The following is a 24075-nucleotide window of genomic DNA, read 5'->3' as shown; positions in this document are numbered from 1 at the left end:
ACTTTACGAAGAAGCAAACCCAGTGGCTATGCAAGAATGCGTTGAACATGCTTTGGGAGGTGGTTATTTGTGGCACTATGTTGTACTAAATGTGTTTTGGGAGGCGCTCCCCTTAGCACCGTGCCTTACCCGGACGCGGGAGCCAACCGATTCTTCGAGCGCCAGCCCTCAAGGACCCGTTGGGAACCCCGTGCAGCGCCTGCGACCGCCTCTGGCCACAGACGCTGCGACCAAAGGCACAGCGTCCCAACGATAGCGTCCCAACGACAGCGTCTCAAAACACCGCCTGTCACATGGGAAGAATGCGAGAGCGATTAGGATGATTGGTGATTTGTTGGCATCCCCTTTGAAACGGGGTGGTGACAAATAGTCAACTAGCCTGCTTGGACTAATCAGATAATCTATACATTCATTTCACTTTAGCATACTGCTTACATCTCCTTAATATTTTCTCTCTTATTTGAAACCTCTGTATCTACATGTACAGTCGCTCCCCTTTACCGCCGTGTGGTATACAACCGGTACCAGCGGTGTGGTGGTACCTGTGGTACAGCTGTCGTTTTCACTGAGTCCGTGGGTGTACCAATACCATCGCACGGTTTTAACCGATGTGGTAGATATATTCCGGATCAGCCCGCGAAAACGGTAAGATAGTCACAAGAAATCGTCGTTAGTTCCCAAAAACTTTTTTAGTCGGTCGATGTGTTACAACCGTGGGTTTATGCTAATCGGTTTGTTTCTTGTTTTTTAACAATTTAGTTCCCTCGTAAACATGTGCAACTATATTTACTGACTATCAAACCTCGCCATTTTTGCCAATACCTATCTCAATGGTGGCAAATGGCTAGGTCTCCCGAAATAACTGTCCTTTACGGCGTTCATGTGTACAGGCTATTTCAGCTAACTTGGGCCAAGTATTAAAGAAACAAGCATAGTCACTACGCGTGTAGAATTGGCGCAGTATTGCTCTGAACCACATGAAGCACGTCATGATATATTTCTTTTCCAATCCGCCAATAAGCTGGGTAACTAACAAACATTGCTTAATTAACTTATTAAGTAGTAACTCTACCGAAAAACCTTCAATGCAAAAGTTGTAGCTCTTGTTCAGAAACATCGGGTGATTTCGTCTATGCTAACTGCCCTGTTTAATTTTTTTCCAGTTTTCTTAAAGTGCGTGAACTTTTAAGAAATACCACATGACTGCCGGCTAACGCGCCGCCCTTTTAGTGGCCTCAAATGCAAGTTGAACGAACTAGCAAAGGCTGATCCGCGCACAGACATCGATTTAACACTCTGCCGGTGACTGCGATGGACGTTAAGTGACAAAGGGGGCGTATCGTTTTAAGAAAAAACCACCGCCCAAGCACTCCGTACATACGGTTAACCAGAGAAGCTGAAAAGTGCGGCCTCGTTGTTTATCACTGAGTTAATCCAGACGGTTCATTAAACGACATCTTCTTAGGCTGCCGGATTCTCGGTACGCAGTTACTTATTGCGCTCGGCTTCGCGAGCCTGTTCTTGTGCCCGGACTGCAGCATCGGTACAGCGTAGACGAGCTCGTTTCCGGTTCTGCTCGCGGCGTTGCTGATCGAAAGCTGCCTGCTCCTCAGGAGTACGTATGGCGCGTGGCTTACCCATTTTGGAGCCGGAGAGAAACTGCTGCGCGCGCGCTCGGCTGCGACGGATAGCAATGACGTCACTACTGGCGCAGCTAATCCAGCACCTTCCAGATAGCACACGGCCTTTTCACTCCGATCCATGACGTTATGTTACCTGGCCCGACTGCCATAGAATCTAATGTGGATGTTTCCGAGGGGGCTATAGTGATTTTGACGTCACCGCTTTCATCCCGCCAGCCTTGTCAGTGGAAATTTCGGGCCAGGTAGCGTGATGTCATGGATCGGAGTAAGCAGGCCTTGTGTTATCTAGGTGGTGTTGGCTAATCGCGCCTCTCTCTCGCGCCTTTTTTTTTTTTTGCACATGCGCATGGGGTTCCGACGAGGAGTTTTCGGCGTACAGGTGACCAACAGACGGACGGACGGATTAATCGGCTAGCCATACACAGTTTCGCTGTAAAAAGTTCTTGAACGAAAATGCGGCTGCCACATGCGAATTCGATATGGGACCGGAGGCAGCATGGCTTTCGTCTCCGTCCTTCATCACACTATCAGCCTCGGCCCTATTTCATTATATTTCTTCATTGGTCCTAAAAGAACAAAAAAATTACTGCGCTGCGTCATATGCCGCTTCCGGTCCTATATCATCACGTGCGAATGCGATGCAGTTAGCATCGCATTCGCACGTGGCAGCTGCTTTTTCATTGAATAATTTTTTTTTCTTAGAACAGTACGCTCCATTTGTCACTTCACGTCCATCGCAATCACCGACATCCTGTTCAATCGATCTCTGTGCGCGGAGCAGCCCTTTGCTATGTCGTTCAACTTAGTACATTTCAGGTCACTAAAACTGCGGCGCGTTAGCAGGCAGTCACGTGGTATTTTTTTTTAATTCGCGCACTTTAAGGAAAGGCTGGAAAAAATTAAATAGGGCAGTTAGCATAGGTGAAATAATGAAATGTTTCTGAACAAGAGTTACAACTTTTGTGTTGAAGAGTCTTCGCTAGAGCTGCTATTTAAAAAGTTAATTAAGCAATCTTTGTTAATTACACAGCTTGGCGGATTGGAAAAGATGTCGTGACGTGCTCCATGTGGCTCAGAACAATAATGCACCATTTTACCGGACGTGAGTCTGGTTAACCTCCCTGCCTTTCCCGTCTTCTATTTCTATCTATCTATATCTATCTATCTATCTATCTATCTATCTATCTATCTATCTATCTATCTATCTATCTATCTATCTATCTATCTATCTATCTATCTATCTATCTATCTATCTCAATTTTCAAGTTTTGTGGCATTCTTCTTTTAAATGGCATGTGTCAGATAGCGTAATTATTGTCCTAGCTTGGGCTGGATTATTCGAAGAGACGGACATTACTAGTACAAAAAACATCGAAGCACATATTTAACTGATTAACAGAAATTTATCAATTACATTATTAATTACATTTGCGGCACATATTGCAATTTACGAAGTGTATCAGGTGATCTTGAAAGACGTATCCACTCGAAATGAATTTCCAGAAGTTTCGAGATATTATTTCCCAAAGTCTGGGACGAAATACATGGGCATTCCAGTTACTTTTGTGTGGTTCCATTTCCCTTGCAAGTAATGTCCGCCTCTCTGAATAATCCAGCTAAAAGACCAGAATTATGTTGTATACAACAGGCAATTTTTTTTAAAAAAATTCCGTACAACCTAAAAATTCATATTGGGTACTAGGCGCGAACACACAAGACACAAGGAAGGAGACGGGACAGAGCGCCACTTACAACTGCTTTATTCGGAGGCACACCACACACTTATATACCCTCCTTAGACGCAAGGAACACAATCAGATCACGATTGATATAGAATCAGATCACGATTGATATAGATTGATATATAGAACTGGTTAAATATTTCTTTTCAGCCAGATATAAAGATATTGATGGATCGCTGACGCACCATACTTCCTTTCTTTCCGATAAAGAAAGCTTCAATTAGTTCCCGAGCTTTAGATAACCCCAAATAACAACGACCACCCCATATATACAGGGCATGAATGAACAAAACGTGCCTCTTTTACACCGCGGCTGTGTTGTGCCCATGCATGCACATCCGCCGTCGGACTTAACCCGAACGATGGACACAGGACATATAATATCAAACAGCGAATGCTTCGGACGGCAGATCCCAACCAGAAATATATATATATATATATATATATATATATATATATATATATATATATATATATATATATATATATATATATATATATATATATATATATATATATATATATATATATATATATATATATATGACGTAGTAGTTCTGCGGAAACCCGCAAGGTGGAGAGAAGTAATGAATAAAGGGAAAATGAGGTGGATGTCTCATTTTCCCTTTATTCATATATATATATATATATATATATATATATATATATATATATATATATATATATATATCGGGTGTGCCGACAAAATATGTATCCAATCATTAAGAAATAATGGAGGGCTTTACACGAACGGGGCCCATTGTATCTCGATGGGGGTTGTTCGTTCATGCCAGTAACGAGCATTTTTTTTTACTTAATTGTGCAGAAATATTCACTGATTAAGTTTATTTATTTAAATTTTAATTAAGTATAATTTATTCGAAGAGGTGTCAATGCGAAAGTTGTGGAGTATGTCGAGGAACGATAAGAGCGTTTAAAGCAACCTAGGTTTTGTTTGGTCCTCTTTTTCCTTTTTTCCGACGAGAAACAAAGCTCGCATTAAAATATAACACAAAGCGCACGACAACGCGTCCGCGCGCCAGCCCCGATTGCAACGGTCTCAAACATTGACAATCGATTAAGCAAGTCATTTAAAAGTTAGGTACATATAAACAATTACTTGTGCGCGATCGCAAAAAAAAAAGAACCAATAAATACACGAACAACGTCCATCAACGAACAGTGGGCGCTGTTCGCCCGGACAGGCCTCCGTTGCTTTTATATTCTTGGCGCCATTTAGCTGAAACAACCGACGTCTTGTGGTGGCGAAAACAATTGTTTATTTGGCGCAGATCTACGTACAGCAGTAATTATCTTCCCGTCCCACTCGCCCCTCAATTCTGTTATTGTTGTTTCTTATGACGAACAATTTATTTCCTTATCAGGGACATTACTTTTCAGTTTTTAATTCATTAAGCGACAAAGTTGAAGCTTTTTTTTTTCTTTGACGAGGGGCGTTACATCGGTCGACTTCAGGTCAAAAATTTCATCTCATTGCAGCTTTTTTTTTTTTCTTGTCTACTATACGAACCTCATAATAAACTGCCTTCCTGTTATGTCCCTCTGTAATGCTTACCACCGTCCGCAAGTACAAAAAAAAAAGGAAGTTGGCCTTAGTAGTTAAATTAACTGTTTTCGATTACTTCTCTTGGCCAGCTGGTCGTGGGCAGGCTTGCAGTGAGCGGTGCGCAAAAACGCTCGCCACCCTTCCCATTTCCGGCGCCAGCCAAAGACGCAGACGACGAAGGCGCACTTTTGAAATGCGCATGGGTCCGACCATATGTAAACATTATCTACAATACCGGGTTTAAAAAAATAATAATAATAATAATACTATCGCAGGAGACGAAAGATCTGATTAAGAAACGCCAATGTATGAAAGCCTCTAACCCTACAGCTAGAATAGAACTGGCGGAACAATCAACAAGCCTAAATAGCTGACATAAGGAAGTATAATATGGATAAAATTGAGCACGCTCTCAGGAACGGAGGAAGCCTAAAATCGGTGAAGAAGAAACTAGGAAGCAGAAATCAGATGTATGCGTTAAGAGACAAAGCCGAGAATATCATTACTAATATGGATGAGATAGTTCAAGTGGCTGAGGAGTTCTATAGATATTTATACAGTACCAGCGGCACCCACGACGATAATGGAAGAGAGAATAGTCTAGAGGTATTCGAAATCCCAAAGGTAACGCCGGAAGAAGTAAAGAAAGCCTTGGGAGCTATGCAAAGGGGAAAGGCAGCTGGGGAGGATCAGGTAACAGCAGATTTGTCGAAGGATGGTGGACAGATTGTTCTAGAGAAACTGGACACCCTGTATACGCAATGCCTCGTGACCTCGAGCGTATACCGGAATCTTGGAAGAACGCCAACATAATCTTAATCCATAAAAAAGGGCACGCCAAAGACTTGAAAAATTATAGACCGATCAGCTTACTGTCCTTTGCCTACAAAGTATTTACTAAGGTAATCGCAAATAGAATCAGAAACACCTTAGACTTCTGTCAACCAAAGGACTAGGCGGGATTTCGTAAAGGCTACTCAACAATAGACCATGTTCACACTATCAATCAAGTGATAGAGAAATGTGCGGAATATAACGAACTCTTATATATAGCTTTCATTGATTACGAGAAAGTGTTTGATTCAGTCGAAACCTCAGCAGTCATGCAGGCATTACGGAATCAGGGGGTAGACTAGCCGTATGTAAAATACTGAAAGGTATCTATAGCGGCTCCACTGTCACCGTGGTCCTCCATAAAGAAAGCAACAAAATCCCAATAAATAAGGGCGTCAGGCAGGGAGATACGATCTCTCCAATGCTATTCACAGCGTTTTCACAGGAGGTATTCAGAGACCTGGATTAGGAAGAATTGGGGATAAGAGTTAATGGAGAATACCTTAGTAACTTGCGATTCGCTGGTGATATTGCCTTGCTTAGTAACTCAGGGGACCAACTGCAATGCATGCTCACTGACCTAGACAGACAAAGCAGAAGGGTGAGTCTAAATATTAAATCTGCAGAAAACTAAAGCAATGTTTAACAGTCTCGGAAGAGAACAGCAGATTACGATAGGTAGTGAGGCACTGGAAGTGGTAAGGGAATACATCTACTTAGGGCAGGTAGTGACTGCGGATCCGGATCATAAGACTGAAATAATCAGAAGAATAAGAATGGGCTGGGGTGTGTTTGGAAGGCATTCTCAGATCATGAACAGCAGGTTGCCATTATCCCTCAAGAGAAAAGTGTATAACAGCTGTGTCTTACAGTACTCACGTACAGGGCAGAAACCTGGAGGCTTACGAAAAGGGTCCTACTTAAATTGAGGACGACGCAACGAGCTATGGAAAGAAGAATGATGGGTGTAACGTTCGAGGGGGGGGGGGATGAGTAAGAAGAGAGCAGATTGGTTGAGGGAACAAACGCAAGTTAATGACATCTTAGTTGAAATCAAGAAAAATAAATGGGCATGGGCAGGGCATGTAATGAGGAGGGAAGATAACCGATGGTCGTTAAGGGTTACGGACTGGATTCCAAGAGAATGGAAGCGTAGCAGGGGGCGGCAGAAAGTTAGGTGGACGGATGAGATTAAGTTTGCAGGGACAAGATGGCCACAATTAGCACACGACCGGGGTAGTTGAAGAAGTATGGGAGAGGCCTTAATTTTCCCTGCAGTGGGCGTAGCCAGGTTGATTATTATTATTATTATTATTATTATTATTATTATTATTATTATTATTATTATTATTATTATTATTATTATTATTATTATTATTATTGATACTGCTGCGAATGCCTTTCCTCGTCTACAGCCCACTGTTCATAAGTCTGCGGGTAAGCTAAAGATTTACATTATACGTGCTTGTAATCTCTGCGACTTTTTCACGCGGCGAGTTATTTCAAGATATGCATTTCAAATCACTATTGTCACTACTGCAATACCTTTTGTATGATTTTCATGAAATTGGTCTTATGAAATCGGTTTTTCGGTAACGGAATGCTGACTTTTGGTTTGAATTTACCGCCATGTTCCTCGGTGAGCGCCTGGCGGCCAATTTTAAAACTTCAAAAATAATTTATAAAAGCCTGCCTAGATGGCGCTAGCTATCAACGCTCTTCCCTGCATAATGGACGCAGTGCATTTGTCTATCTACTGCTGTGTAAAGCAGAAGTGATATCATTTCTCCAGTCTCTTCACACAACTCGTCGCAGTCGGGCACAGTGCAGACGGCTGGCATTCTCAGAGCGATTCGAAACCGCAGCTGCTTTATACTTCTGCTGGCGCTTCCGCTTTCTGGTGCTCCGTAAGTCCGGTCCTTCCTTAAGAATACTGTGATATCACTGACAGCATACACAGTCCTGCAGCAAGGACGAGCCTACCTTTGTTTTAAGGGAGCACCAGTGCTAGCGATTGGGCGATGGGCAACACGGACGGCGGTGAAAGCCGCGCTCGCTCCGACGCGGATGCGGAGACGGTGACGGCAGATCTCCGCGCCGACATGCTGCCTGCGCGGAAGGTGTTCTGGGATCCCGTGCACGGCCAAATCTTCTTACATCCGGTGTCCATAGCCGTGATCGACACACCCGAGTTCCAGCGACTGCGGCACATTCGCCAGCTGGGGCACGTAGCCTACCTTTACCCGGGCGCCTCAAACAGTCGCTTTGAGCACAGCCTCGGCACGGCTCATCTAGCGCGAGTGTTGGGCTCGCATCTACGTGAATGTCAGCCTGAGCTAAATCTGAGCGACAAGGAATTGCTTTGCCTCGAATTGGCCGGCCTGTGCCACGATCTCGGACACGGCCCATTCTCGCACTTCTGGGAGCACTTCTACAGCCGCGGCGCCCGGGACAGGGGCCTGAAACCTCGTTGGACCCACGAGGCAATGTCGTGCAAGATTCTCGCGCACTTGATCGCTGCGAACGGACTGGAGCGGACGTTCGGCGCATGGGAGGCGAAATGGCCCGGCCAAGGCCTGACAGCAGACGACGTCAAGCTGGTGCAGGGACTCATATTGGGCGACACGAACGGCGTCGAACCCTCCCGATGGTTCCTTTTTCAAGTGGTCAACAACCGCGATTCCGGATTGGACGTGGACAAGTGGGACTACTACCTGCGTGACTGCCACGCCGTCGGTCTGGCTTGCGGCTTCCAGTTCCAGCGGCTCGTTGGTAGCGCACGCGTCATCGAGCACGAGGGCTTCACGCGCATAGCGTTCCGCGACAAGGAGCTCAGCAACGTGTACGAGATGTTCCGCATGCGCAGCACTTTGCACTACAACGTTTACCACCACCACATGATCAGCGTATTCGAGGCCATGATCTGCGACGCACTGCAGCTGGCAGACGAAAAGGTGGCTTCACCTAGCGGCGGCGGTCGTCTGCGGCTGTGGTGGACGACGCACGAGGCCGGACAGCCGGACGCCAGCCGGCAGCAGGTCGAGGCCTTCGTCGCGCTCACCGACGCCTGGGTCGAGCTCTCCGTGCGCCGAGCCGACGCCAAGCAGCAGCCCGAGGTGCTGCGCGCGCAGCAGCTATGGAAGGCGCTCGAGACCCGATCGTGCAGACCCTGTCCGCTGTACCGCTTCCTGGGCAGCGTCCCCAAGAGCGACGACGGAGGGGTCAGCAGCAGCGAGGAGACGCTGCGCGAGGCCATAATGGCCGCGCTCCCGCAGGACGTCAAGCCCAAGGCGGAAGACCTCGTCGTGAATCTGGTCAACATCCACTGGGGCTGTGGCCAGGAGGATCCGGTGAAGAAGGTGCTCTTCTTCCGCAAGGCAGAGCCCCGCCGAGCGCTGCACGCGGAACAACTGCGGGATCAGTCGCCAGTCCTTCCGTCCCGTTTCCAAGACGCGCGCTGGCACGTGCTGCTTCGAGCACCGGCAAAGCCGGGCTTGGACGAGCACGTCGAGCGCTGCCTCAAAGCGCTCCAGTGCCAGGAGTAAATGGCGCTGCCAGTCGTACGAGTGTTTCCCCCGGGGTGTGTAGTAGTGCGAGCGTGCAGCCCATTAATTCACGTTATTCTACAGTGCTGGTAAATATACGGCATGTATCTGCGTTAGATTGACCTACATATGTCGCGCGATTCGTCGCGACGCCGCGTGCGCGACTGACAACATTGCTGCAGCGATGGCCTGTGCTGTCTCGCCTCCTTTCCGCTTTGTGTGTAGTCTTAACTCTGTTGGACCCCGTTGTGATCACTACTTGTATGTGACCGCTTCATTTCCCTTCGTCTCGAATGAAACTCGGTGACAATGCGTCCGTAACGTACCTTTCGCCAGGTTGATCGTTTATATCCCAGTGCTCGGATGTTCAGATGTTAGCATCATGAACGCGTTGTCACATGCGAATTCGAGAATGTAAAAGACGATCCGTGAGGAATGTGCGTTTAGTAGCATCCCATATCCGTATGTATCCATCCTATAATTGGGCACTATAGCGCCCAGATGTCATGCTCCGTTGCGGTTATCGTCCTTGAGGACTTCGTTTATGACATTCCCTAAAATGTGGTGGAAAGTGGCACATGTAGTTTGAACACCGGTGTGCGAGCATTCGTTTGTGCATGCGGATCCGAGTAACAGTGTTATCGACGAGCGCCTTGCGTGAAACCTGGAACAGACCCAGGGATGTCGTTCTGTCCCTTTTGGCGGGTCATAAAAGAGAAATGTGATACGACGTAGTCGAATGGGAGGGGGGGTGGTGTCGTTACGACGAGCCCGCGCGCGTCATAGAACGAAAGATATAAAGTTGGACTCAGCAGCCAAACGACTGCGTCACTCGTGTCGAAGTACACAGCTCATGACTATCTCATTTTAATATGTTCCAAAGAAGGAATGCTCGAAGCTAATATATACTATATAATAGTTTTTATATGTAACACTTCGGGTTCTATAATACTCTTAGAAAAAGAAGTATACAGAAGGAAAAGGTGATATATTTAAGATGTCTTTCCAAGCCATTTGTGTTCATATACGAGGTGTTTCGGCGATTATTGTCTCTATGGGCGCGGCGCAATCGGAGATCGTTGTTCGAAACGCGCGTTCAGTTTGCGTTTCGAACAACGATCTCCGATCGCGCCCCAGTTAGAAAAAAAATATGAGAACCTGAAACGAAACAATAATTTAAAATTTACTCACCAAAATTAATAGCTGCTCTGGACATCAGAAACAGATGCGGCCCGCAAACGTTTAAAATAATTTCGCTAATTAAATGTGTAATTGACTGCCTTAATTAATGTACATGTAGCAACTGCGAAATTGAAGGCCTTCTGTGCTGTTCAAGACGCGTTGGGATACTGAGAGCAGCACCAATTTCGAGATATATATCCTGAGCGTACCCTGAGTGCATGTACCTGACGAAGACTTTGTGGGAACTTTGCTATAGACGGCCAATGCTACCTTGCTGGAAGCTTGGGGACGCATATCTGTAAGCAGAAGCTAGTCTCAGGATTCGTACCAAGTGGGACATAATTTCCGCAATTGCGACGTGAGCCACTAAAGCAATCAATTGACGAATTAAAACGTTAATTCGTAAATAACAGCTAATTCGCTTTTTTTTTTTGCTATTATCGCGCGCTGTTTCCCATATCCGTCATTGCTATGACTCGTTGGGCGGCCTCGAATTCCTTGTGTACAACTGGAGACAGTCGTCGCTGAAGCAAACGATATATAATGCGGGTTGTGAGAAGCTCAGTATGTCGACCATGGTATTTGAACAGCAGATGTTACTTAATTATTTCTCAAATGTCTGTCCAATGTCCTTCACCAGCCCGTGCAATAGAAGTCCCGAGAAAGCCCTGTGGGTAACTTCGTGTCATCTGGCGCAAACATCCCAGCCGATGGCCTTCGCGGTAACGAGCGAAAGTGATCGACAGGCCTGAACCGGTGGATTTCACTGTGTTGTTCTATATGTCTGGTCTGCTGGATTAATAAAGTGCATTGGCGAACATGACCGCGTGATCCGCAATGTGTTTCGAGTGGGCAGGTGCCAAAAAAAAAAAAGGTTTTAAAGACTGCAAATCCAACCACGGTAAGGAAACGTTCTTTTTTTTTTTTTTTTTGACGACACGTTAATTGGGCTACTTGGTGTGCGTTCATCGCTCTTGCGCTGTGCAGTATACCGGCGAGGAAAAAATAACGCGGGATCTGCGAGCGCATGCCACACTGCATTGTAGCAAGCGCACTCTGTAGAAACATGTTTGTGTGCCCGCCCAGGCGCCCACTTTTTGCTAGCCTGCTGTCGGAATTGCGATTGCGGTAGATTACACTAAAAGAGCGGTGTTTGTTTGAGCCGTTGTGACAATGCAATAAAAACTCCGCCTACCGAAAAAAAAGGCGCTCTCCTAGCGTAATCTGCAGTCATCGCGATTCATACAGCAGGCCGGTAAAAAAGTGCGCTTATGAGCAGGTAGGCGAGCGTGACGGGACGCGCATGCTCAATGCCACGTATCGACAGAATAAGGCGCTTGCTTCGTTAAAGAATGCAGTTTAGCACGGGCTCCCGGATCCCGTATATTTTGTCCCCGCCTGTACAGCATACACCGTGACGGGCACAAGAGGAATGAAGAAAACGCAAACTGACACGAAGGAGCGCGCGCACTTAATTGCCCCCGTTAGTGTGTACAGTACATGTCGCAAGAACAATTGACAGTCGGCGCAGCAAGTTTACAGACCTCGCGCGCGGTATCTGAGGAAACGTTAAATTTCCGAGGAGCTTGTGACTGTATCAAGTAAAACTAACACGAAACACGTTTTTCGCATACGCTAGCGTTGGTTGGGCGCCCGAATACGCTGCTTGCCCAGGCTGAGGAAATATTCAGCTTCTTTTCGGTAACCGTGGTTCTTAATCGATTTGCGCGGACTTAACATTTATCACCAGTTTCGAGAGTAGCACACTCCGAACTCGAGGAAAAAAAAGTGCGCCGCGGCGTGATATTTCCCCAAATATCCTCATCCGTGCAATGTGGGACAAAGCCCGTGCATCTTCTGACTGCTTGAATATCTTGGAACTAGTATCTACATGCAGGGGCTGGCTATTCCACGATTTCCACATTTAAAGTAATAAGTATAGCCACGAAGTCGTGCCTGGGAGGTTCGATTCCTGTCCTCGTCAGCCACATATTCGATGGGGGCGGATTGCGAAACGTTCCTTTACCGTACATTGTACAGGTTAGCAGAGTTAATCCGAAGCCTGGCATCCACTACGTACGACGTCCCATATGCAGCTTCGGGGCTTTAAATTCCACAATTCAGTATAACAGTTAATTAAAAGACCGCTAACGTGTTTATTGCCGAAAAATATGTTTCGCTTCTCTCCCCATATTAAGGTAGGTGGCTGCGGTAAAAACTTACTGCTTAGATATTCCATATTGCCGTAACTCAAGCATAAGCGTTTTATGGAATAACGCACATAACGGGTAATATCCAAAAACGAAATGGATAACATTATACTTTAGTTTTTTTCTCTGTTAAAGAGCGCAGTCGTCGTGTATAATTAAGCATACTACATATCTTCTGCCTGAAGCAATACAATCATCCGGGTTTTGCAGTTCTGCCTTTCATTTTCCCGTTTTGGTTTTCCTCATTGAGGAAAATGCAGCGCGCTCGCAGAATCCGTGGAACCCGGAAGAGTTAAAAGCTGAATTTCTTCGCAGCGTACCCCGGCCAAACCTGTGTCAGCGACTTCCTCCAAGCCCAAACCGCTATTCTTTGAGCGTCCTTGCACACACTGCTCCCAGCCCAACGTTTATAGATATCTATAAACGTTGATCCCAGCCCACAGACAGACAAATGACACAAAACCGATAAACTCCCAGCCCAGGTAGCCGGACTTTTTGTTGAAGTGCTCAGCTCGGTGTCCGATTTTCTCGCGAACATTTACCAGCGGGCACACTTGAGCAATATGGCGAAAATAAAATTCACTACAGCGACTTTTGTGTTCAGAGGTTATCATTTCGAAGGCCTTTGAAATACAATAGCTGCAATAAAAATTTTGCCCGTAATTACATCGTTTACAGAATTTAAACATTGATATACCCTTATTTTATACATCGTTCCCCGTTGGGGGTGTAGCTCAGATGGTAGAGCGCTCGCTTAGCATGCGAGAGGTACGGGGATCGATACCCCGCACCTCCACTACTTTTTTTTTTCTTTCTTTCTTTTTTTTTTAACAGTTTATTACGGACAATATGTGTTTTGCGTTGAATATGAAGCCCACGGCGGCCCAAAATCATGTTCCGAACCTTACGCATACCCAAAGCATGCTGTAGTCGCTACAGTCCTTGAGTCCGCCAACAGCACGTGCGTGACATTGCAGGCGTTATATCTGAATTCCAAAAATCCCGTCTCGTGTCATTGTTCTCCGCAGAAACGCCTCGCATATCTAGCATAATTGTTAGATAAGCGTGCTTATTTCATTGAGCATAACATGTACACAACACCTTCGCAAAGTGCCCCAGGGTCGATGGTCGAATCTTTTTTTTTTTTTTTAATTACAGATGAAAAAAATCTTCAGAGCGAACAATAGAATGAAGGATTTTTTAAAGATACCATCGTAACTAGAGAAGTGAAATTAAAGCGACATAAGTAAACACTGGTTTATTCTTCAATGTATGGATAAAGTGTAATAATGAAGTATTTTTGTTTACAAATTTATGCGCTAAAATTTACGCAACTTATATTTTCAGACAGCTTACATTTTTATCTTCCAAATTGAAGCAAAAGGAAGGCGAGCCATTGTCCGGATTGTTAAACAATACACAATCAGTTAATTTCCAGAAAAGAAACGCACACGCGGCGGTGTGACGTCTGGCGAGCGCTCAGCAGTGAACAAAATAATTGCGAACACTTGTAAGAGAACCATGCTGAATAGCACCTCGCGGTAACGCAAGTTACACTTCGAGAGATAAGAAAATAGATAAATAAAGATCAGCTTATGCGCACGGCCGAACGTGCTAGCTATCATAGCGCGAAACAGCATTGCCTTCAAGATTGCGCACACAGCGCGCGCCCTCTCGGAGGCTCACAAAAAGCGAAAAATTAGTTCTGATGGAAGCCGAGAGAGAGCAGCACCTCTTTGGCGGCGCTCCGCGGTGCGTTAAATAAATAAGGCGCGGATCTTTATTCTATGGTGATACAGCTCAATAATATTGCAGTAGCCTCCGTGTATACGCAACATTCGCGAGGGGAAACTTTAGAGACAGTAGATGCCGCGAAATCTGGCTGAAATTTATTCTGGCTAAATTAAGTCAAGTGACGCATACGACTACAGTGTGCTCGATCAATGCATTTACACTTATTCAAGTTGCACGGCTGTGCTAGAAGAAAATTGCAATGTTTTTTGCTGATGCCGGGGTCTCTAAGCTTTTGCTCCCGAAACCCTCCGAACATTAAGAGAGCGCACAGCTACGACAAAACTGTCCCAGCGTGAGAAGAAAGAGAAGCGTACATGTCGGCCAGAAGCCGGACTGTTTAAAACAAGTGAGCAATATATGTAGTAGCTCGCCGCAGCGCAAATTGTTTCCTTTGAGCATACTAGGGCATCGATCCCTGGGCTTTCTGTCAACGCCGCCCCAGTAACAGCTAGGGGCGATAACAGTAACGGTAAGCAACAGCGTTATGAGGGAGCTTTCTAAGGATATTTCTGTGCCTCGTGCATGCAAGCCGATTCTCGAAGCAAGAAAAAAGAAGTGCTTACCTTAAAGAAAGAAGGATAGAACCGTTTCGCATGACATGTACAACGAAAATTCTTTTTTCTTTTTTTTGCAGTACTAGTGCGGTGCCTGTGACGGCGTGCGTATCAGGGCATTTTATGATCAGCTGTCGTAACTGCAAAAAAGAAAGCAAGAACTTGTCCCATATTAAAGGCACCTCCTTTTCCAGGTTTAATCATCTTCAAAAGTTGCCGTTAAAAATCGGGCGCTATTCATTCGGTCGCAGTGTGCCAACGCGTGGCTACTCCACTAGCCTGGGGGTGGCACACCAAGCACCTGCCCCAACCCCTAGAAATTTTTGTCATAGTATGGGGCCTGCCCGGACTCCTCCTCCCCTACCCACCTCCTTCCATTGAAAAAAAAATAAATAAATAAAATAAATTCTGGCTGCGCCACGGTTTGGTCGTAGACGAAGTCGAGGTATAAAACGTTGCGCTTTTCGTGTTTTCTTTAGTTATTTAAAGATCGATTATACGAGCATTCGTCTTTATCGAGACTTAAAACACAATAAAAGTTTGCTCCACAGAATTGTTGATCAAGCCTCCCCCTGCGGCGTTTAACAGGAGGACGTGCACCTGAACGCTGGATCTGAACGTAATTTGCAATGAACAGAAGCGTGCGGGCGGACACGTGTAGAGAAAAAGAAACGCTTGGGATTCCGTGTTTATACAAATATAAAAATGCGCATCTAAAGCTAGAATTCGTTTCCGTGGCTAAAATCAAGAGCGCGAGGACAGCATGGACGCAGAAACAGAGATGAACACCGCAGCGCTCTACTTCCAAAAAATTCATCCTGAAAAGAAAAAAAAATGCAGATTTAACGCATACGTTGGAATAAATGCGAAGCGAAGCTTTAGTAAAGCGGTCAATTAAATGCTTTGCAACTAACGGCGATGCGTAGAATTGTGTTTACTTTCATATCCTATGCAGCGACTAATCTCATGCATCTTTCTTGTTTATCTACCACAAAGGTCACAACTTTATTGTCGTGTTTATGCACTGCATCGCTAACAATAAGCTATGCCGGAACGCAAGCTCTAATTGAGGCGGATGTATACAGTGTAAGAAGTATATGCAGTGATGTCACATGGGCGACGTAGGCGATGCATGATGCTTGTGGAGCGAAGAATGGTGATGACAGGTGCATGTTCAGAAAAATACTATACACGCATCAAGCAACATTTAGGTAATTCTGTGTCTCTTGTGTCACAGTGGGGCATAACCATTCTGGAAGAGTGACCAAGAACGGGCACATTTCCAGGGGGGCAAACCGAATGGCTAAAAATAAAGTAAATAAAATAATCCGTGAAATGTAATTCACCGTTTTCTGCACAAATCGGTGGTCTTTAGAGACATTAGTGAGCAGACATTAAATGCTCAGGTTTTATAAAGGAATCGTAGTCGGACGTGTTCATTCTGGACAACTTGCCCAGGACGGGCTTACGCACATCCTTAGTAGCTAAATAAGAGAAAATGAAGTAAATGCAAGAATACATTAAATATAATTTACCATTCCATAACAGAATGGTGTGTTTTGTACGTGCCTGTGACCCGACATTATATGTTAACGTTTTGTGTAACAAGTTGGTGTAATAATGAATATAATTATTAATCATGCATACATGGTCAGCATACAAAGGTCGTATAAGCCACTTCGCGAGCAGTTTCATATAACATTCGGCACAGGCAATCAACCTGATCACTGGTCCCATTATCGCCACATTTTATTCGGCATTAGCTAATGTCAAACAAACTTCTCTGAACCTGCCGTGGTCGGTTAGTGGCTATGGTGTTGGACTGCTAAGCCCGAGGTCGCGGGATCGAATCCCGGCCAAGGCGGCCGCATTTCGATGAGGGCGATATGCGAAAACACCCGTGCACTTAGATTTAGGTGCACGTTGAAGAACCCCAGGTGGTCCGGAGTCCCCCCACTATGGCGTGCTTCATAATCGGATCGTGGTTTCGGCACGTAAAACCCGATAATTTAATTACCAACTTTTCTTAGCAATACTCTTCAATCGTTTCTGATTTCTAACCCACGGAAGTTTTGATTTGTTGTGAATGGTACTAAAAAAGAATGCCCTGCAGTTAATTCAGTCTGACGTGCCTGTTTGGCTCACGAGTGCTGTGATATCTTGAATGACACCTTCTCCTCATTTTTTCAGCAGTCGCCTGCAACTGCTGAGCCACTTTCATCACACGCAAGTTTTCCGCCTATGGATTACATCTTTTTTTGATTGGATGCGCGTTGGCAAACTTATCAGCAATCTAAAATTTTCTTCGACTTGTGGCCCCGACTCCATAAACTGAGAAATGCTAAAAGGCACTGAAAAGTATATACTTTTATTATTTTGTCGAAGATTTTTTTACCAGTCTTTACAGCTTTCTGCCCTGCCAAAAGAGGTGAAAGGTGGGAAAGGTGGTTCCGGTTCATAGGACAGGTGGAATCCAGCCCACTAATAATTACCGACCAAATGCTTTAACATGCATCCCAAGTAAAATGTTGGATCATATAATTTATTCGCATCTTATTAATTTTCTCGAGACCAACTCTCTTTAACAACGCGCAGCAGGGCTTTAGAAAATTATTTTCCTTTGAAACGCAGCTCCTTTCTTTTACGAACGATTTGTTTAATAATGCAGATCAGCAAATTGACAGCGACTGCGTATTTCTGGACTTCTCGCGAGCTTTGGATTCTGTTTCTCACGATTTACTGATCTTTAAACTTTCCTTTCTTAATATTGACCGAAAGGTATTTGCATGGCTAAAGGATTTCCTCTTTAACAGGACTCAGTATGTAACCGCTAACGAATTTACGTCCAGACCTTGTACCGTAACATCCGATGTACCACAAGGATCGGTACTCGATCCCTTGCTTTTTTCTCATCTACATTAATGACCTTCCTGACTGTATCTCTAATTCAACTATTAGGCTGTTCGCGGACGATTCTGTCATCTATCACAAGATAATTAACCTTAGCGATTCCGGCAAGCTACAGGACAACTTGGATAGCGTATCCAACTGGTGCAACAAATGGCTAATGCTGCTTAACACAGCTAAATGCAAAAGTATGCGCGTCTCCTTTCTGCACTCCTTTCTGTTGTGCCAACTAGGCCTTGAAACTATGTATAATAAATAAACAAATAAATAAATAAATATCCGCCGAAACAGCCCACCCATGCAGCTACAGGCATTGTCACTAATTCTGTCTTTGATATGTACATGATGATCACTCCGTATGTGCGCAATCATACCCAAACTGTACATGGTAGAGAAAATCGTCTTCACTAATCCTCATCAAGGTACCGCGGCGGCTTTCCGATCTGCCATTTTCAAGAAAAGGCGTGGCTAAAATCGCGGAAATTGCGGCAACGCCAAAAGTTTTCGCAGAGGTGGCCATCCCGTTATATTTAGACACGCGCCTTGGGCGGCGCGGTACTCGATGGCGCATGCACGTGTCCGGAGAGAGGAGTCCGGCCGCAGTATACGGCGCCCCCCGTACATGACGCCTTTTGGCGGTGACAATGCGACGTGTAGAGCTACATTCATTGCTTCAGTGCTAATCGCATAAACGTCGACATTCATCGTGAGATATGGGTTCTGCCAGATTTTTTTTTTGTTTTCGGGGTTGCTTTCTATGAGCGTTGGAGTATAGGCTCGGGCGCCATCAAGACAGAATGTACATCATGTGCAACTTTCACCTTTCCCTTCTGTCTCGCTTTTTGTTTCCGCGCTGCCAAGTTACATCAGAGCTGCTAGAAGCCTGCCTTGTGCCATTTACACGTGACAGGGGCACTTAAGTGTCCTTACGTGCACTGAATGCGAAAACAGTATGACTCTTCCGCGCGACACCTTTCACTTGGTCATGTGCTCGAACTGGTCAAAGTAGATTCTGAGGGTGGGCCACTCAAATTTCGGGGGTGGGCCAAGTCAATTTCGGGAGTGGGCCACGTCGGTTTTGAACGTGGCTGAACTCAATTTTCGAATCTGGCAGTCATTTGTGCGTGCGTGCGTGCGTGCGTGCGTGCGTGCGTGCGTGCGTGCGTGGGGGCACGGCGTCCGTCCGACGCCGTGGTTGTTCACTGTGGGATTTCGCAGTGTGAGCCGCAGCACGCCCAGCGCCGGGAACGTGACGTCATCACTTGGTCACGTCGGTTTTGGTGCCATCGGATGTTAACGCCGGGCGCTCGATGGATTTTCAGCTTCATGGGGCATACAATGCTTTCACATTAATAAAGAGCTTTTGAATGCCCTCCCCGACATTCCACCACAGCCTATCAGTGTCACAAGGTGTGTGTGCATGCCATATCCTAAAGAAATATTTACGTCTTGCTTCTCGCCTTCTCTTGGCTGGTTTCAAGCATAGCTTTGCTGCAGCGTGCATTGGCAAGTGTGCCCTATAATCCCTCCTTGACCCTTCCACCTTGGACGAGTGCTTTTTTCTTTTCGTGAGTGTTTTCTTCAACCTCTTGAATTTAATTTTTCTCAATTCTTCACTATCTGTGGCACGCCAATGTCACATGGTTAAATGTATTCTTTCTTTTTCTCTTATTCTGTTTGACTCTGCTAGCTTCAGCGTAAGACCTAATTTTTACACGTTTTATTTGTTTCTTGTTTCTCATTTCACCCAAGGGTCTACTTCTTAAAAGAGAATTTTGCAATAGATTTTCATTCAACGCTCGGCGCTTAGTTTTCTACTTGCCTTCCTTCTTTTCTTTTTTTTTGTTCTTCATTTCTTCTGCATCTGAGAAGTGCGACCTATCGAATCGCTCCGCAGTCCTCGTACTATATAGGCGACTTCAATGTGTTTGCCGAGCGTGACCGCTCCTTGAACAGTCATTGCAGCTGCTGGAAGGATACGGCAACAATTCTAAATCTTGATCACTGTTTACGTCATCTCAGCAGTTAATAGTAGTCTGGTAGACTGTGTGTTGCAGAAGACATGCTAATCGGCTGCAGTTTTGTGACGTCACTCACTGCGAATCAACGCGGCAGCCGCAGTCGGTTGGTTGAGCTTTGAGTTCACTGTCCAAGTTGCCAATTTTGTGTTCATTCGAGACCAAGAGATCTATGAAACCCTTATGGGTTGCGTTGGTGGGCTGCACTGATATGGCAAGGTTTCAGTGTGTTGATCGAACATGTCGTGGCTCCTAGAAATGTGTGGCATTCTTTCTTTGTATACTTGATTTTCATCGCTGCTGAGGTGCTCCTTGATTTCAATGTTCAGACCTTCCGTTGTTATATGAACAAATTTATGCTCTATTCTTTCATGCTCACTTGTTATAATCATGCGTCAGATTTAATTGCTCCTCTCCTTTCTCTCTCTTGCCATCCCCCTTCTTTTGTTGTTTTTGGTTTTTCATCTTTCCTTTCTCTTTTTTATTTACCGTTTGCTGTCAAGTTATATTTTAGATTATCTAGGCAGGTTCCCAGCCTTTGCCTGAGTCCTCTTCTACTTTTCGTGTCACAGTCTAGAAAATTAAATCATGGGGCTTTATGCGCTAAAACTTCGACCTCATTATAGACCCTCCGTAGTTTGAGGCTCCAAATCAATTTGACCACCTGGGCTTCATTATAGTGCGCACGGTGCACGAGCGTTTTGCAGTCCGGCCCCATCGGAATGCGATCGCCGCCGCCGGGTTCGAACCAGCGACCTCGAGCTCAGCAGCGCAACGCCATATGCGGAGGGTGAAAATATGAAAGAACAAGAAAGAAAGAAAGAAAGGTCTCGCAAATTCACTTCTCTCCGACCTGGCTGTCGGCCTGACCTACGCCCCTAGCTCTTTATTTTTATTTGTCGCTCTATGCGTCTTGTTTCCTATATTCGTTGCGGCTCTTCGCTATCTCCTGTTTTCGAAACATGAATCTCGTGCAAGTTTTATTCGCTTCGATCTTTCTTTCACAAAATTTTGCACGAATATTTTTTTTTTCACTTTTCGTTTATCTTAAAGCAATCTATCAATCTTAAGAGCAAGGCCGGGCTTTCGCTCACATTTCATTCGGTTTATGTCTGTACTCGAGTGTTACGCACACAGAAGGAAAGCAAGTGCTGCTCGACCTTAATCGCTCATCCCGCGTCTGCGCAGATCAACATAGCGGCACCGCTGGACAAGGTGTGGCTTCTGGCCTGCGCCGTGTCACGCGGCTACGGCGCCGCTCTGAACGCGGCCAAGATCACCAAGGAGAGCAAAGTGGGCATCTGGGGGCTGGGAGCGGTCGGCCTCTCAGTCGCCATGGGAGCCAAAGAGCGAGGCGCCAAGTCCATCATAGGCATCGACATCAACGAGTCCAAGTTCCAGCGAGGTGCGTTCAGAGACCTAACGTGAAAAAGGCGAGAAAGAGACCGCGGCATCACGTGGGCCGTTTCTTCGCAGCGACACTACGAGATAAAATTGAAGTGTGAGGAAACGCTACTGAACATTGAGTTCAGCTGTATTATTCAATTACCAGTCCACGTCAGAAGGACGGCCGCTCGATCTACCGTGTGCCCCGATCCCCGAAAAAGAGATAAAAAAAACATGATGCAAAATAAAATTATAAGACCTTGAGGGTTCAGCCGTCAAAGGTCTGACAACCGAACAAGCAGGATCTTAAAATTGTATTTTGCACCATGTGTTTGTAATCCTTTCTTGTTTTTTAAAGCGAAGGTTTCTTTGCCCCTTCCTTCGACTTTCCCACTGCTGCTGCTGCTGTCTGGCACACCGCGTCGGGGGGGAGGGGGGGGGGGTGAGGTTTAGAACATGTGTATATACATGGAAGCGTGGCAAAGAGACGCGAGAAACTCGTTTGGACCGCACCACGTCAAATGTGCACGATGCCCTCTGGAGCTCCCTGGGCGACGTCCCATATAGCCTCTTCACAGCTGTAATTATCCGTGGCCCCCCGCAAAAGCGCTTACCTTTCTACTAACGTGCAAGTCCAGAAGGAAGCTAGATAGAATGGAAGAGAGGAGGGGGAGAGGAGGCAGAGAATGCGTGGAACCGACGCAGTCGCGAAATGAGTGAATAACAGCCTTGCCACTCTCCACTCGCAGTTCCCATCCAGAAACGGGGAGGGGGGGGGATAGGGAAAATGTGACGTGAGAAGGCAAGCGGTTGTGGGGAAACTGGATACACTTAAGTTCAAGGCACGGTACGGTGCGTTTCTACTATTTCTGAAATATAAAACCATACAAATATGTATACCGGACAACTTACGCAGGGCGTGCAGTAGCAGAGCCGCATTAATTAAAGCGCACCGCAGGGTCTAGGCGGCAGAACGAAAGCGATCGCACGTTAAATCAACACTTATGTGCCCGCCGCAGTAACTTTGCGGCGACGGCATTTCTCGAGTTCGCGGATTTTATCACGACCGCGGCAGCCGCATTTCGACGGGGGCAAAAAACAAAAACAAAACGCTCGTGCACTTAGATTTAAGTGCGCGTTAAAGAACCCCAGGCGGTCTAAATTTCCGGAGCCCCCCACTACGGCGTGCTTCATAATCACATCGTGGTATTGGCACGTAAAGCCCCTAATTTAATAAAAGAAATTAATCTGCGTGGCCAAGTTCGTGGACCGCTGCTGCAACTGTCTGTAAGTGTTGCCGGACCTGCGTGATACACAACTTTCCCCGGGAATAAAAGACTTCACTCATGCGCCAGCGTTGTATCGCTAACCTCCAAAGAAATAATTTCCACCCCGGAACTTTGGCAAGAGTGAGTAGCGCTCGTTAAACAATAACAAAGCAGTAGCGCCGCTTCCTGTCATAGTAAGTTTCGCGCACAATATCTAAAGACATCTACGCCAACTGGCAGGGAAACTTACGCCGACTCTGTCGCCAACGAGTCAAGAATATAAGCGAATGGGCGCACACTTGAATATATATGCGCACTGTATACGCACAATAAACGACTGACTACACCGATAGCGCACGAATGGTCAAATCTGAATGTTACGTGACGGTCCACAGTGAGCGCGTTACTAGGGATAATACATCTTTGCTACAAGGCATTACAATGTACAAAAAGGCTATGTTTCAAGCCTTGCATGATCCATCGGAACTGAGTACATCCGCAAGCTATTCAGCAGAAATTAATCGGATAGCAACCGCATCAAGGACTTTTACTGAGTCAAAAGTATGACAAGCCGCTGCTTCAAAATATTTGTTAAATAAAGAACGAGGAGCAAAACACACTATAATCATCAGCAGCAGCAGCAGCAGCTTATTTTGTGTCCACTGCAGGACGAAGGCCTCTTCCTGCGATCTCCGATTACTCCTGTCCTGAACCAACCGATTCCAACAATATAGCGCCCGCGAATTTCCTAATTTCATCGCCCCATTAAGTCTTCTGTCATCCTCAACTGCACATCCCTTCTCTTGGTAGACATCCTGTAACCCTAATAGTCCAATGGTTATCTAACCTGCGCATTACATGACCTGCCCAGCTCCATTTTTTTCTCTTTATGTCAATTAGAATATCGGCTATACCCGTTTGCTCTCTGATTCAAACCGCTCTCTTTCTGTTTCTTAACGTTATGCCTATAGCAATCCTCGTTCCATCGCTCTTTGCATGGTCCTTAACTTGTGCTCAAGCTTCTATGTCAATCTTCAAGTCTCTGCCCCATGTGTCAGCACCGGTAAAGTGCATTGATCACACACCTTCCTTTTCAATGATAATGATAAGTTTCCAGTCAGTAGATGAGAATGTCTGCCGTATGCGATCCAACCCATTTTTATTATTCTATGAATTTCCTTCTCATGATCAGTGTTCCCTGTGATTAATTGACTTAGGTAAACGTACTCCTTCACCGACTCTAGTGGCTGACTGGCGATCAGGCACGTATCTAGGATAGGTGTATCTCACAGGTACGCCTGTGAGATACACCTCTCCTTTACTTGGCAAACAAGGAACTACATTAAATGGACTCGCGCAGGAAAGAAGCTCAAAAAGAGCACTGCAGATAACGCATAAACAAGCGAAAGTGTAAAGATTTCTAGT

The 24075-nt window shown here is 45.7% G+C and overlaps 2 protein-coding genes and 1 non-coding gene across 3 annotated transcripts in view; all 3 read left to right on the top strand.

Moving 5' to 3' along the window:
- LOC135906471 (alcohol dehydrogenase class-3-like) overlaps nt 1–24075 on the top strand; it is a 68052-nt gene that overhangs the window by 31205 nt on the left and 12772 nt on the right. The window contains exon 6 of the mRNA XM_065437862.1: nt 21185–21401. Coding sequence (XP_065293934.1) covers nt 21185–21401 — 217 coding nt within the window. The remainder of the gene's footprint in view (nt 1–21184; nt 21402–24075) is intronic.
- Nucleotides 7219–11344, top strand: fal (SAM and HD domain containing deoxynucleoside triphosphate triphosphohydrolase falten). Its single transcript, XM_065437839.2, has one exon. The coding sequence runs from the start codon at nt 7808–7810 to the stop codon at nt 9329–9331; it is 1524 nt and encodes a 507-aa protein (XP_065293911.1). The 5' UTR covers nt 7219–7807; the 3' UTR covers nt 9332–11344.
- Nucleotides 13447–13519, top strand: TRNAA-AGC (transfer RNA alanine (anticodon AGC)). The gene has a single exon. It is a non-coding gene; the product is annotated as a tRNA-Ala (tRNA).

The sequence above is a fragment of the Dermacentor albipictus genome, chromosome 1 (assembly GCF_038994185.2).
Source record: "Dermacentor albipictus isolate Rhodes 1998 colony chromosome 1, USDA_Dalb.pri_finalv2, whole genome shotgun sequence".
Lineage (NCBI taxonomy): Eukaryota > Metazoa > Arthropoda > Arachnida > Ixodida > Ixodidae > Dermacentor > Dermacentor albipictus.
The sequence above is the reverse complement of the archived record's forward strand: the minus strand, read 5'-3'. Positions and strand labels throughout refer to the sequence as shown.

Excerpts from the sequence above, each read along its gene's own strand:
- fal (XM_065437839.2), top strand. The coding sequence starts at position 7,808 with ATGGGCAACACGGACGGCGGTGAAAGCCGCGCTCGCTCCGACGCGGAT.